The sequence below is a fragment of the Drosophila rhopaloa genome, unplaced genomic scaffold, assembly GCF_018152115.1.
Source record: "Drosophila rhopaloa isolate 14029-0021.01 unplaced genomic scaffold, ASM1815211v1 contig_178, whole genome shotgun sequence".
NCBI classification, from domain to species: domain Eukaryota; kingdom Metazoa; phylum Arthropoda; class Insecta; order Diptera; family Drosophilidae; genus Drosophila; species Drosophila rhopaloa.
Genome location: NW_025335059.1, coordinates 10,629,350 through 10,642,677, shown reverse-complemented (window position 1 = coordinate 10,642,677; position 13,328 = coordinate 10,629,350). Strand labels below are relative to the sequence as shown.

Here is a 13,328-nt window from a genome sequence, read left to right as displayed (position 1 = left end):
CAATTTAAAAACAAAAGGGCAACTGTTTAAAAATAAATCGGAATGCAATTGTTGTACTGCTGCACTTATAAAAAAGTATTGTAAAAAAAAAATGTATTTATTCCAAGACCAAGACAGTTTTCCATTTTCAACCACGATTGTTCACAAATAAAGACATTGCTGACCCAAGATTTTAGGCCCAATTGCGTTAATAATAAATCTATAAACATTTTCTAAAATAAAATTTTCTTTTCAAAATGGAATGCAGACAGTTCAACTACACTGATCAAATTATAAATGCATATTCAATGGGATCGATAATGTGTTTACTTCGACTATACCAATAATAATTTATATATTTTTTGCCGTTTAACTTCCACATCACATTATTTAAATAATGAAATGGTCGACATAAACTAAAGGGCTCAGTTTTAAGCTTCAATTACAGAAGGAACAAAAATATATATATATTTTTATAAATACAATTTGCTGTCCAAATGGAAAGTGGACAGTTCAACTACACTGGTAAAATTATAATTAAATATTACATTTATTTGGGCTTTACCTATAATAATTTAAATATATTTTGCTGTTTAGCTTCCAATTCCAATTACTTATTTTTAAGAAATAGTTTTGCTCTTTTGAAAACATGATCTGCAGACAAAAGTGAGCCGATATGCCCAATTAAAGGCGTACATTTTTTATTAGTGTATTGGCTTCTCTGCTGTCAGCTGCAAAATGCGCGCACATTTGTCAAAAAAGGCCAAAGCAGCTAAGCCAAGGCTCACACAGACACGTGTGCCGCGCCATGTTGGCTGGCCGCGAATGCAGCTCCGCCGCCCTTTCCCTTTTCCGCCCGCCATTGTTGTTTGTGTTCCAACTGTCAGGCATTGCGAAAGCTTAATGCCAGCTAACCGCAACGCCGCTCATCCGCCCCCTCACCCCCCTTCAACACCCTCCTTTTACCACCCTGAGCAGTGCACCGCCCCTCCTCCACCAACCCGCAATAACCCGCCGCGCTGTCTGCTCTGTGCACTATAATTTGCCTGTTTGCTTTGGCTTTGCCGTTTTTGTTGCCTTTTGATATTATAAAACAAATTAGACGGAACAAAAAAAAACTATGCTATACTGTGAGTTGGAATTTGAAAAGCGTATACTAGAGAACATGGCGTGTGCAATTAGCCGCATCTACATGGTGAATGGTGATGCGGCCCTCAAAGGGTTGGCCCAATTAAGGCGAAAATTCAGGGGAAATTCAATGAGAAGCTGCTGCTCGATCCAAAAGTCGAGTCACTTTTCCAACGTTTTGGTTTCGTCACCGCAAATTGTTGGCTCTGATTGCTTGTCACATTGCAGTCGTGGCTGTTTGCGTTTTAATTTCCCCTCCAGGATTGAGTTGTGGCCTTCCCACTCAAGCTTTCCTTTGGCGGCCATCGCGAACTCCCTGTGAGTGTGTGTTGTGGGTTAAGAAATTAATGGGCGAGCGTTTAACCACACATTGCGGTGGGCGAGGGGGGAGGCGGTTGCCTTGGAGCTGTACGACTATGCCTTAATGGAAGTGCAATTGCAAGGGCCTTGATTAAAAGGCAGGCGGCCCTGATTGTCACGGGTGGCGGTAAATGGCAAATGGTGAATGCACATAAATCTGCATTTTAAGTAATAACCCGCACGATGGTGGTGACGATCCAGCGAGACAAAGGCCACCGCGAATGAATCGGCTTTTAGTGTGTTTCACTACACTTTACTTGGTTATGGTATACCGCTCCATTTGAATCGCCTGACGGGCTGACGAGCAATGAAGGTTAATCATCGTCGATGCATCTGGTAACAGCCGCACGCGCCACAGTGCGTATGAGTAATGTCAGCTGGATGACATTACGTATGCGCCACGTGGACGCCTTCAAGATCGCCACTCCACTCGATTCGATTCGGGGCGAGTGCATTCTGATGCGGCACATCACACAGCTGACAACTGACAATAATTGCGCACAATTAGACATTAATTGCATTCGTTCGTTCTCAGCACGGCGATCGTACATTTATCCATCTATAGCTAGCCATCCAACCATCCAGCTGGCTTGTGTTTTTGCTGGCCAGCGAGATTCGAGATGCAAGATGCGGAAACGCGGCATATATCTTTTCAATTAAGCAGCCACGCCTTGGCAAAATAAACTTTTCCATTGTGTTCGTTTGTGCATTTGTTTGTTTTCCCTGCTCAGCCCAAAAACAGTGGGCGTGGCCGGCCGACTCTGACATAAATTCAAATGCGCACTCCCAGCCACAGACTGCCTTTTTTTATTTTTGGGACTAACACCGACGAGCGGAGCAGGAAGTTTGACGCTTTGGTCACTTTTTTCGTCTCGGTTGTGCAACAGGTATGGAAAGTGAAAGTGCAATTGCTGCTGGCAGCGAAGACTCGAAAACGTTTGACTAATTGAAATGAATGGAAAATTGATTGGACTTGGGCGAGAAGTCAAGTTGTTATGAAGACTTCCCAAGCTCATTTATCAATAGTTTCAATCCCAGCGATGACTCATTGTGGATAGACTATTGTTCATTAGGTATTCTAAACATACTCTATATGATGGCAAAAGTTTTCATTAATTTATATTAATTTAAAAGATTTTTAAGGCAAATGAAATTGTTAAAATGCAAATGAAATTGTTAAAAGGCAAATATAGAATATGTAATATAGAATAATTTTATTAAAGCGAATTTCGCAAGCCCAAGTAAACGATAAATTCTATTTTTTCATTGCTGAGCTTTTCTCGCAGTGCACTTTGGGCTTGACGGTGTGTAAATAAAACATATAACCACCATATGAAAATCTAATCAGACTTTCAAGGTTAACATATTCTGCCGCGGCTGCTGTTCACTTCGATATTTGTTCTTTCTGCTGCCCATTGTCGCTGTTGTTGTTCTTGTTGTCATTGCCGGCTGCTCGTTTTTAGGTTTTTGTCTGTTTGCTGTTAAGAGCCCTTAAAAGCTCTAAACGAAATAGCCAAACACACGAGCGGGCGCAAAAGCGTAACTAGTTGGGCAAACAAACGGCAGACTGTCCGCTGGTTATGGCTAAAAGTTAGAAGGGGGCGGGTGTTTCTGTTGGTTTTCAGTTGCGTAAGTTTCTGTTTCGGTTCTCGATTTCAGGCAGGGGCCCTTAAAGCCCGAACATAATTAATTAAAGAGCCAACTGTCTAAAGCTCCGGAGCTGGGGGTTATTGATTTTACTGCTCCTCGGGCGAGTGTGTGTGCTTGCGCTCGCCAAGTTAACGAGCTGCTGACATTGCCCTTTTGTGTGATTGATGCGTTGGCATTCTCCTAGGCGAAAACGATTCCGACATTTATTTGATTTTTTATATTTCTTTCGCCTGCAGCACATTGCGTATGAGTAATGGACGCTGTGTGCGGCGGTGTGGCATCAAGCATACGCCGTGTGGCCGTGCCAAGAACCGACCGACATTTACATAATTATGGCAATTAAAATCTATACACAAAGTTGCAATTAAAATGCAACAAAATGTCATGCTTCACCGCCAACAGCCCAGATTCCTCTGACCGCATTCCCTGCGATACATATCTAGATAATAGATTCTAGATTCTAAATTCTAAATTCTAAGTTCTAGATTCTAGGGCACGTGGATCGAATCGCTCACCTTTTTCTTGCGCTCCTCCTTGAAGTCGATGACAATGCCCTCGTCCGACGTGGACACGGATGTTGTGCGTATGCGTGCGTTGGCCGCATCGTGTGGCGACATTATGATGTGTGGGCTGTGGTGGGCGTGGCCGTCGTCGCTCAGGGGCGGTGAGGCGGAACCGGAGCTCCAGGAGGCCGACGAGCTGCTGCCGGGACTCGAGCACTTGTCGGCCATGGCTAAGAAATTGGCAAAATTAATTGGGGTCGGTTACGGGGCGGGGAGGGGGACGAGGACGAGGGCGGAGGATGACCTACCGCCATGCGGGCTCTGCAGCTTCATCGATGACAGAATCTCAGCGGCACGGCATGTCTCCTCGTCCTTGTTCGGATCGCTGCTATAGTCCTGGTGATCGCTGGCCGGACGTTTCCGTGCACTGGAAATAAAGAAGAAAGAAAAGACAAATTGTAAATTCGAGTTTTCTTTTACTATAAATTAATGTATTTGAATTAAAATAATTGATGGGTTATTCTTGGAGCTAATGAATAAAATTAGTAAATTGCTATGTTTGCCGATATTAACAATAATTCTACACAAATTAAATTAAGACAGTTGTACCTTAACCCACTATTCAAAGTCATTTTTATGAAATATTTAACTCGGATTATGGACGGCCTAAATATTTACAATATATATACATATATACAGATTATAGGCCCACCTAATTCCAGTGGCAAATCAATTGCAACTCAAAGCATTGACCCAGTTGTGATTCTTGATTTTATCAGCCACCCCCACAAGCACTCATCTACATATAGAAACTAGAAAACTGGCCGATAAAGATATAGACACGCAGGCAATCGGCAGCCTTAGCTTAGACATCAAAGCGGCCGCATATTGTTGTAATTTGCACAACAACAACAACAACAATGCCACGAGGTCTTTTCAGCGATAATCGCTTCGAGCGGCATTTCAATGCAAAACATCGCAAAACTATTTTTCCATTTAACTAATTTCTGCGGCCACTGAATTCCACTGCCGCCCATTGTGTGTGTTATTGTTTCGTCATTAATTGGCCTCCTTCCGATGGCCTCACATATTTGAAGCGACGTCAAACGCTTCGCAGTGGTCGTGTAGATTTCCCAGATCTGCTGGACTGGCTGGCTTTCCATGCAACTTGGCTTTAAGCTAACCTTGGCGCAACCTTCGCTGGCCAAATCAGGCGAAAATCCTTATGAACTGTGTTTGTTCGCTCAAATTTATATTCTCAACAAAGGCAGCCGGCGACAATGGCGAATGCATCGAGGGATTGATGAGGGGGGGTTGACCATAAAGACGCGACACTGTCATAAATTCAAAACATTTGAAATGGGAAAACTGATTTGGCACACCCGCCATAATCAAGCTGAGTGCTCCCACTCCGGGCCAGCCGATTGAGCCAAATGCCAGCTATTGAGACGTCGTCAGGGCCACCACCACTTGTCCCAGGGATTGCGTCCAGCACTTGCTGCGTGCCAGGATTAAACTATGCCAGGAAAGCAGCACTCATCCCTGGCCAATAGGGAGCTTCATGGATGGATGGGTATGTTGCTGCTGCAAGCAATTATTGATGCTTAGAGTTTAAGCGGCTTATTTGCAACATCCCGGGCTGCAGGAACTCCCCTTTCTTATCTTTCGGCGACCATCTGCTTTGGGCCAAAACCGAAACCAAAACGCTTAACAGAAAACAGAAAACACAACTCGTGCTGCAAAGTCCATTGTGAAATGGGAAGAGCCGCGGGCTGTCGTGGGCCAAGACTGCACTTAGCCGAATGCAGCTCCTTGGCCAAACAGCGGGCCATAAAAGTTTATTAGTCGGCTACCAGGTTTTAGCCTTTTGTCTAATGCGCTAGCACCTTTTGCCGGGATTTCCGTCCCAATTAAATTTGTTAAACTGAACGATAAATTTCTGCCGCAGATCGTTGCTAATCGCATAAAAGTAAATTCGCGCATAAATCGACATTTCCCCAGCCGTGGAGAATCAGTGCTGTTTCTTGTTACCCATTTCCAAGCCGGCCGGCAAAAGGCGCGTGCCTGACGGAAAGGGGAGGTGGAAAGTATGGGGGGACGGGGAAGGGGTTTTTATCCATCACGATGTGGCCATTTAATGCGCACAATCCGTACCGTTAGGCCGTTTGCTTTCCGCCCCAATGCGCAGCGCTGGAAAAGCCAACTTTAATAAACTGCAAGCGGCAGTTGCAATGCTGCATTGTGATGTTGCATTGTGATGCTGCTTCTCTGAGGTCCAGCCAAGTTGCCTTTTCGGCCAACTCGCTGCGTGGCCGCACGTAAATTGCCCCAGAGCGCGTGATTGAAATGCGATATATTCGCGCCCGATTTCGGGGCCAGGCTTTTCGTACTTCTTTCCCAGGCTGGGAAATGCGGCAAACCGTTGCTGTTTCGCCACATTGGCCATTATTTGACCACGTTCGCCGGGCCGCGCAATCAACAACCGTCGCGGAGTCGCGTTGGAAAAGAGGTGTTGAAAGCAAAATTACATTGCAGTGTCAGGAAGTAGGAGATGCGAATATGATATGCCCCGAACTGAGGAGGACTTAGCCCCCGAGTCGCTTGTTGTTTGCATGTGGCGGCGAAATTAGTGGAAATTGCATGAAATTCGCTGGCTGCAGCTCCATTTCAACTTGATTTCTGTGCGGTTTGCAGTTTGCAGCTTGCAGTTTGCAGTTTGTAGCTTGTAGTTTGCAATTAAAGCTTATTGAATTAGCCACGTGCCCAAGATTCGCTTTTGTTTTCGGCCTGGGTCGGAAAACTTTCACCAAATTGCCCAGGGAAAGCGCAAGTGCGAGTTAGCCGGAGACAAGGCGACTCCGTCGTGGCCTGCAATCTGACAAGAAAAGGCCCCTTTAGATATCGCCAATCAAAATCTAAACAATTTTCAAGTGTAATTTATACGCAGGCAAAAATAAAAGCCCGCGAAAGAAAAAAGAACAAAAGGAACCAAAGTCGTTGGCTGATTTCTGTGATTAGAACGCAGAGGGCAACAACAAAAGTTTTTTTTTATATTTACCCCCAACTTCATTGAGGTTTTTGTGTGCCATGCGAAAGAGCTTTTAACTTATCAGTTTGCACGATAAGGGCCAAGATTCCATGGCACACATATCTACGCCTATTCAAGCCAATGTCAATAGCAACAACAAAAGCGGAAATGTTCGTTAGAAAAAGAAAAGTAAAGGCAATAGCAACAAAGCCAACTGAAGGTAAATACGTTTTGGACAAAAGGAAAACGTGTAATAACAAGTCTTTTGGCCCAAAAATGGATCGATGCTAACAGATGGGCGTTTTTATGACATCTAGACAGGAAGCGCTATCGTTTTGGGTTTCAACTAGTTTGCAACGGTGCGTATGCGCAACATATTCAAAATCTTTCCATTCACCAATCGCGAAAATAAAATCAAAACAAATGAGCACGCACTTTTATTATTCAATATTGTGACTACATTTTATGATTTGTTTTTTTTAAGTCTATATTATTTTGCCCATGACGTTGTCAGACGCAAAAATTTGTGTCTGTGTTTTTTTATTTTGGTTTTATTTTTGGACAGGCCGAAAAGCAGACAAGTGCCTGGGATTGTTGTTAGTTGTTGTTGTTCAAGGTGATGTTGTTTTTGTTAGTTTCGGTTTTTTGCCCAGTTTTTAGTTGTTTTGCATTGCGTGAGGTGAGTCAATTTGCCCCTCCGCCTTTTCTGGGAGTTTTTCTCACATGCCGCATTTTAAATTCGCCTTTTGTTGCTGCCTCTTTATTTGTTTATTTTATTTAAACAAGGCGACCTCTTTTTGTTGTTGTCCCTGTTAATTTGGAGGTTTCATTTTTGTAGCCCTGCCCGCCGTTGACACACATAATTTTTGTTTTTTTCATTTCAATCTTCTCCCGCCCGTTTCTTCTTTTTTTTTTGCGAAAACGAACAATAAAATTGAGTTAAGCAAACAAAAGCCCGACTTTTGGGGATGTGGCCTTAAAGCCAAGTAGCGCCAGTCGAGACGGAAATTTGTGGGGGTAAACAAATAGCGAAATTCCAACATTTTTGCAGGTGATATACGCGGCATTAAATCGAAAACAAGCGCTGTGCGTAACAGTAAAATGTGTGCGTATTTTTTTTTCTGTGGATGGGGGGAGGGTGTTATTTTTGGTGTGTTTTGGGCCTTTTCGTCTTGCCGGGTGCTTTATCACCCCATTTATGGACGTATGCGTGAGTTTTTTTTCCCCGCTGGCTAATGTTTACTTTCGGTTTATTTTGATTCGGGTCTCTGCTAATTTTTTTGCAGATAACGATGGCAAAACGTCAGAGTAGGCGTAGTAAATAGTTATGCTGGAATAGCTGTTTCTTCTTTTTTGTTATTTTTGTTTCCCCGGTGCGTGGTTGTTTATGGTTTGGTTGGGAAGCTATTATTTATCTTTTTTTTGGCTCGCGGGGCGGAGCACGTGCTCTCGTTGATTAGTTTGAATGGGTATGAATGACTCGTTTAATGGCTGGATTTTGTACAGTCTTAAGTCTAAGGATTGGTCTGGTTGTCGGCAACTCAATTAACATTTAAAGCCAACGGTATTATCATTTTATTTTACTGCCGCAACAGCAGAAAAAAACAAAACGAAGCCATCTGAACTATGGCAAAAATCTGAAAACGAAGCACTGGAAAATGGAGGGAAAAACATTTAACAGCTTTCCTTTCTTGTTCATTTTCGGCGGGACCCACATCGTTTACATAGCCGAATGGCGCTTTAAACATTTTTTGTCTATTTCGGTTTTTTTCGCCATCTCCCCTCGAAATGGCCTCCTGGTTTTCCGTTCACGTCCGAAAGGCTCCACGCCTTTTTAGAGGCTCATTTGCACAAATTACTAGCATTGCGACAACGGCCAAGGAGGCAACAATAACAACAACAATGCAATTGTCTGTGGCAACAAAACAAGCCAGAAGGAAAAGCCAAAGCCAAAGCCAAAGCCTAAGCCAAAAGGTAGAGGCGGAGAAAAGCCCAAGAAGACATTGTCACCACATTCCGGCAACGGAAGCCAGCCGGCGGCCGAAACAGATTGGCTATCGCCCCATGGGCCACGATCCCTTACCGCTTCACGTCCTCCTTAATGCCACCGGACTTTAAACTGAACACAAAAAAGAAAAATAAAAGAGGTCCCTATGATACTAAATATACAATCAAAATAGGCTCAACTTTTTGCTTCTTCGTAAGATTGATCACTATCAATTGGCGGAATATCAATAGCCTTAGGACCTTTAGTTTAAATACTATATTTATTTAGGATATATTTGTATTATTATTATATATAAAATGCTTCCTTTTTTAAATATTTTTTATTTTAATTTCTATTTCTATTTAATAATAATGGAATTGTATTTACTATGTTTGACTTATATGGCACTTTAGACATTTAATTGTGTTTTATTTTTGATGGGACTGGAATACAATAGTCAGTAATAAGGAATTTAAAGGTTGCTGTTCCTGTTTGTCTATTCAAGAAATAAACTTAGTTTCAATCTTGTTTTTCTCACTGCAGGAGTCATGAATAAAAATCGTATTAATTCCGCGCCAATGTCGATTCTGTTTCAGCCATTTGCCGTTTGTTTTTTCTTTCCATTTTCCTTCCCTTTTGCGACGTCGGCGACAGGAGGCCTCAACTTGAACTTGAGCGGCAGGCGGACCTGAACCGAAGTGAACTAAAATGAACCGAGCTGAGCTGAGGTGTGCCCCGTGGGCTTATTAGAAATGCGCGGACATGAGCGGCTTTTCCTTCGGCCTGGGGGGAAAAGCGGAATACTCGACAAGGCAGCGAGGCAACTTGAAAGTGGCCCGGGGCTGGGTTTTCCCCAGGCACTGCACCTTGCCATCGGGGGCCTACTGTACTACTCGTACCTGGCCCAAAATGTCATTAGCCATGGCCAATGTTGTAGCGCGATGCCGGCAGCCATTTCCATTGCCATTTCCACTTTCTATTGTTTGTGTTTTTGGGAAATTGATAAATCGGCGAAATTCAATTTGAAAAGTTGCCTGTACAGCGTACACGTGACGTGACGCAGGGAGAGGATTTCCGCCAGGTTTTCCCACTCAAAAAAGCGGGAACACCAACAGGCAAATAGCAAAACCAACTGCCAACTACCAACAGGCAGCAGTCAGTGACAAGAGCAATAAGCGTGCGACAGCCGAAAGGGCGTAACAAGCTGCCAGTTGTCACCGGGCTATGGACATTGGCCCAGACATTGGGAGTGGGAGGGGGTGTTTAGGGGTGGGGGAGGCGGAGGGGGACTGACACACCTGCCAGAGGCAAAGCACTCTGAATGTGGGCCGCTGCTGCTTCTGCTGTTTGCCGCTCATGTGTCGCCGGCATCGCCTCCAGCTACTTAGCATGCAGAGCGAAAAGCGTCAGGAAGCGTCGGTGCTGCAGTTGCAGTTGCTGCTGCTGCTGTTGCTGCATTTACTGCATTCGCTGCAGTTGCTGCAACAATTTAGCGGTACTTGACTGGCCAGCCAGAAGCAAGACCATGGGAATTAGCCACTGTGGGCACCGAAGCACAGTGGGATGCGTTGGGAATAACACAATAATCTTTAAAAAGCCTTAAACAACTTGTGTAACAAAGAAAAATAAGTAGTAAGAGCTTAACGAAATGAACGCATAAGAACCAAGAAAAATGTTCTTTTAAAATCATAAATATCATATATTATTTCATTATTTGATTATAACCAGAACTTTTGTCATATTTAATAATGATTTATGAAACAAATATGTGTTTATTTAAAGATCATTTAGAAGGACTGTTAATAATGAGGAATTCTATCCAATTAACTTAAGACCGGCAATAAATAATTCACCATTGTATCTGCAACTAATTGCTAAGTTAATGCCAATAAAAATTAATAGCAGTTATAGACAAAAGATGATATCAAAATATGATATATGTTTGAAATAGGTGGAAACATGCTTTGTGACGAACCTTCTCTTTCGTTTGCAACTGTTTTAAAATTCTAATCATAAAACTCTAAGACAATGACAACGTGAGCTAATAAAACATCCAAATCCTGTGGGACCACTTAATTGAATGCCAGCAAGAATAATAGCTTTCTTTTGTTTAAAATGCTTTCAGCTAGCTAATCAATTAACAACGTCAATTTCAATTAAAATCCTCGTCATTGGCCCACCATGCGAAGCGATCTCACATATGTACGTTTTGGCCCACTCGAAGTTGATGCCGCAAAGCTGGCGGCAGTTGTACGTGCGTTTGCCTTTACAGTTATACAGTTAAGTTGCCACTGGGTTGCACACTCGGACTGTGTCCCAATCCCAATGCCCCCATCAAAGTGCGACGACAATGCCGTCTCCTGCATTTTGATGACCCGCTCGCTTGGCCAACATTTAATTCAATTAACAAATCGCGACGGCCACAGTCCGACAAACGAGCGGACACTTTAATTATCGAAAGAGGAGAAGTGAAGTGGGAAAACCCGGGGAAAACTCACTGCTTAACCCTGCACTTGGTTACCTTAGTTAGCCTCAGATGGCCAAGTCAAGGTGAAGGCGTGGCACTCATTGGCAGTCAAATTAGCCAAATCCAACGTGACACGACAATTTGACGGAATCTTGTGGGTCACCGAATGGGAATGACAGTGCCCCAAGGCACAGGACACCACCCCCTCCCAACTCAACTCGAACTCTAATTGACACTGCCCCAAGAACCGCTGCATGTGGCTCCAACTCCAACTCCAACTCCAACTTGCAATCTGAAGTTGAAGGAACTGCAAGGCAATTGCTATTCCGACCACCGCAGGCCCGGCAAAATAAGCCAAATCACTGCTCGGCTAGCTGGCAGGCTAGAAATCTGTAACTGTAACTGGAAATTACAGAGCTGCGCTGCGGTTTAGACTGCCTTTTGCCTCCTCGACTTGGCCAGACCAAAAACCAAATGACTTTTGTCTTAGCCCGGCCCGGCACTGCAAGGCACTCCGAAGTGGTTTCGCAGTCATTTGCTGTCAGACATCAGTGCCAACACCCGCAGCGTTTTTCCCATTTCAATTGGAAACAACTCAATCAAATTGCCTAGACCAGGTCGGTCATTATGCCCCCCCTTCCCATCACCATCCCCCTTGTACCACAATTTTTAGCCTACAATTGCAGCAGAAGGAGAAACAATTCAATCTAATTTTTGGTTCTTCGAAATTTGCGTTTTGGCCGCAGTGCAAATGTTGCGTGCAGCACAGCACAGTCTACTTCAAAACTCCGTACTATATGGTATAGTCAATACTCCGATCTATGGCCCCGCCCCCTTCCGCCTCCCGTTGGGTCGCTCGGTCATACATATGTAAGTGTGTGCACATTAAATTTTATGGCCTGCGATTCGAAAATCGGCACACGAAACGATGGCGAACTTTAATTTATGAGCAACTGTTGATCATGTTTGCTGTTTTAGACACCCCTGCCCAGCCGCGATCTGCACTTTTTATTTATTTTGCCGCTCTGGCTATGTGTGTGTGCCCAATTCGAACTGGTCACAGTAGCCGGAGCCACTAAAAATTTACTAGCTGACGAAAATGGTACGAATATGCGCCCATTGGCCCCCTTTTTTTTTCATCCTCCACTTGATGTGTTTTTCAACAGATTGTTTTGCCCATCAACGTCAACACATTCGCTCTGACCACCTCCTCTTGACTTCCACTATATTGCATCTTTCTATACCGCCGAAGGTGTGGGGTGAAATGGAGCTTTTCTGGCACAGTCTATTAATGCATTTGGGCATAAATAATTCAGGAAAATTCATTTTAAATGGAGCTCACATTTAAATTGAATGCCAGATTTGAGGCTGCAAGTAAACATGGATATGTATCGCCGAACTGTATGATATTCGCATTATTTGCCTTACAAATTACGGTCGGGCCGAGTTGATTGTTCCCCACTGACCACAAAAGAGTCCCTCGTTTTGCCTTCAACACTCTGGCTAAAACCTCCACTTTTCGAGGGAATTCATGACCCTTCTGCCAAACCGCATCGATTCGGATTCCTTTTTGCACGAAACGAAACTTATTCTTGGCCAAATCATAAGCAGTAAGCAAAGGGTAAATACCGGCCCAAACTGAAAATACAAAGTGCACTAAAAGAAGAGACTAGATATTTTATATTCGCTGATCATATTTTTTTGGTGAACAATGTATGTATTTATCGAATTTGAAAGGCAACTAACGTATTTAAATATGTCACACCTCAGATGATTAAACATTTACAAAGGATATAATTATCTGTTATATGATATTCTTTTCTTTCTGTGTAAAAGCACACAACTGCAATGGCATTTTGGTTTTTTTTCGCGTTCTTCGCTCTTTTTGCATTTTGTTTAGCGCTGCGATTTGAATGCAGAAATAAAATTTTACGATCAAACAAACTATTCGTGCAGAACATTGGGAAATTGTGTTTACGTTCATTGGAACGGTGCATGGGCAATGGATAGCCCAACTTGGGGGGAAATTCTGGGCGAGAGAGGGCTCTATTCGAGGGGTATATATAGGTTATATGGTCCCTGCTATTAAAGTGTCTCTCCTGGCCGGGTGAATGCGAAATGCGAATGCATTTCAATAATTTGCCGTCGAGGGGCCGTCGCTTAGAAAATTATTATAAATTTTTCTCGCTCCCCCCCATCCCCCATCCCCAATACCCCTCTCCCCGC

General features: G+C 43.6%; 1 protein-coding gene across 4 annotated transcripts in view; it reads right to left on the bottom strand.

Annotated features, from left to right (window-relative positions):
* LOC108049052 (zinc finger protein 704) overlaps positions 1–13,328 on the bottom strand; it is a 119,719-nt gene that overhangs the window by 42,515 nt on the left and 63,876 nt on the right. For all 4 annotated transcript variants that reach the window (XM_017130081.2, XM_017130082.2, XM_017130084.2 and 1 more), the window contains exons 3-4: positions 3,929–4,047; positions 3,633–3,850 (exon numbers count right to left, since the gene is read on the bottom strand). In XM_017130081.2, the coding sequence (XP_016985570.2) occupies positions 3,633–3,850; positions 3,929–4,047 (337 nt within the window). The remainder of the gene's footprint in view (positions 1–3,632; positions 3,851–3,928; positions 4,048–13,328) is intronic.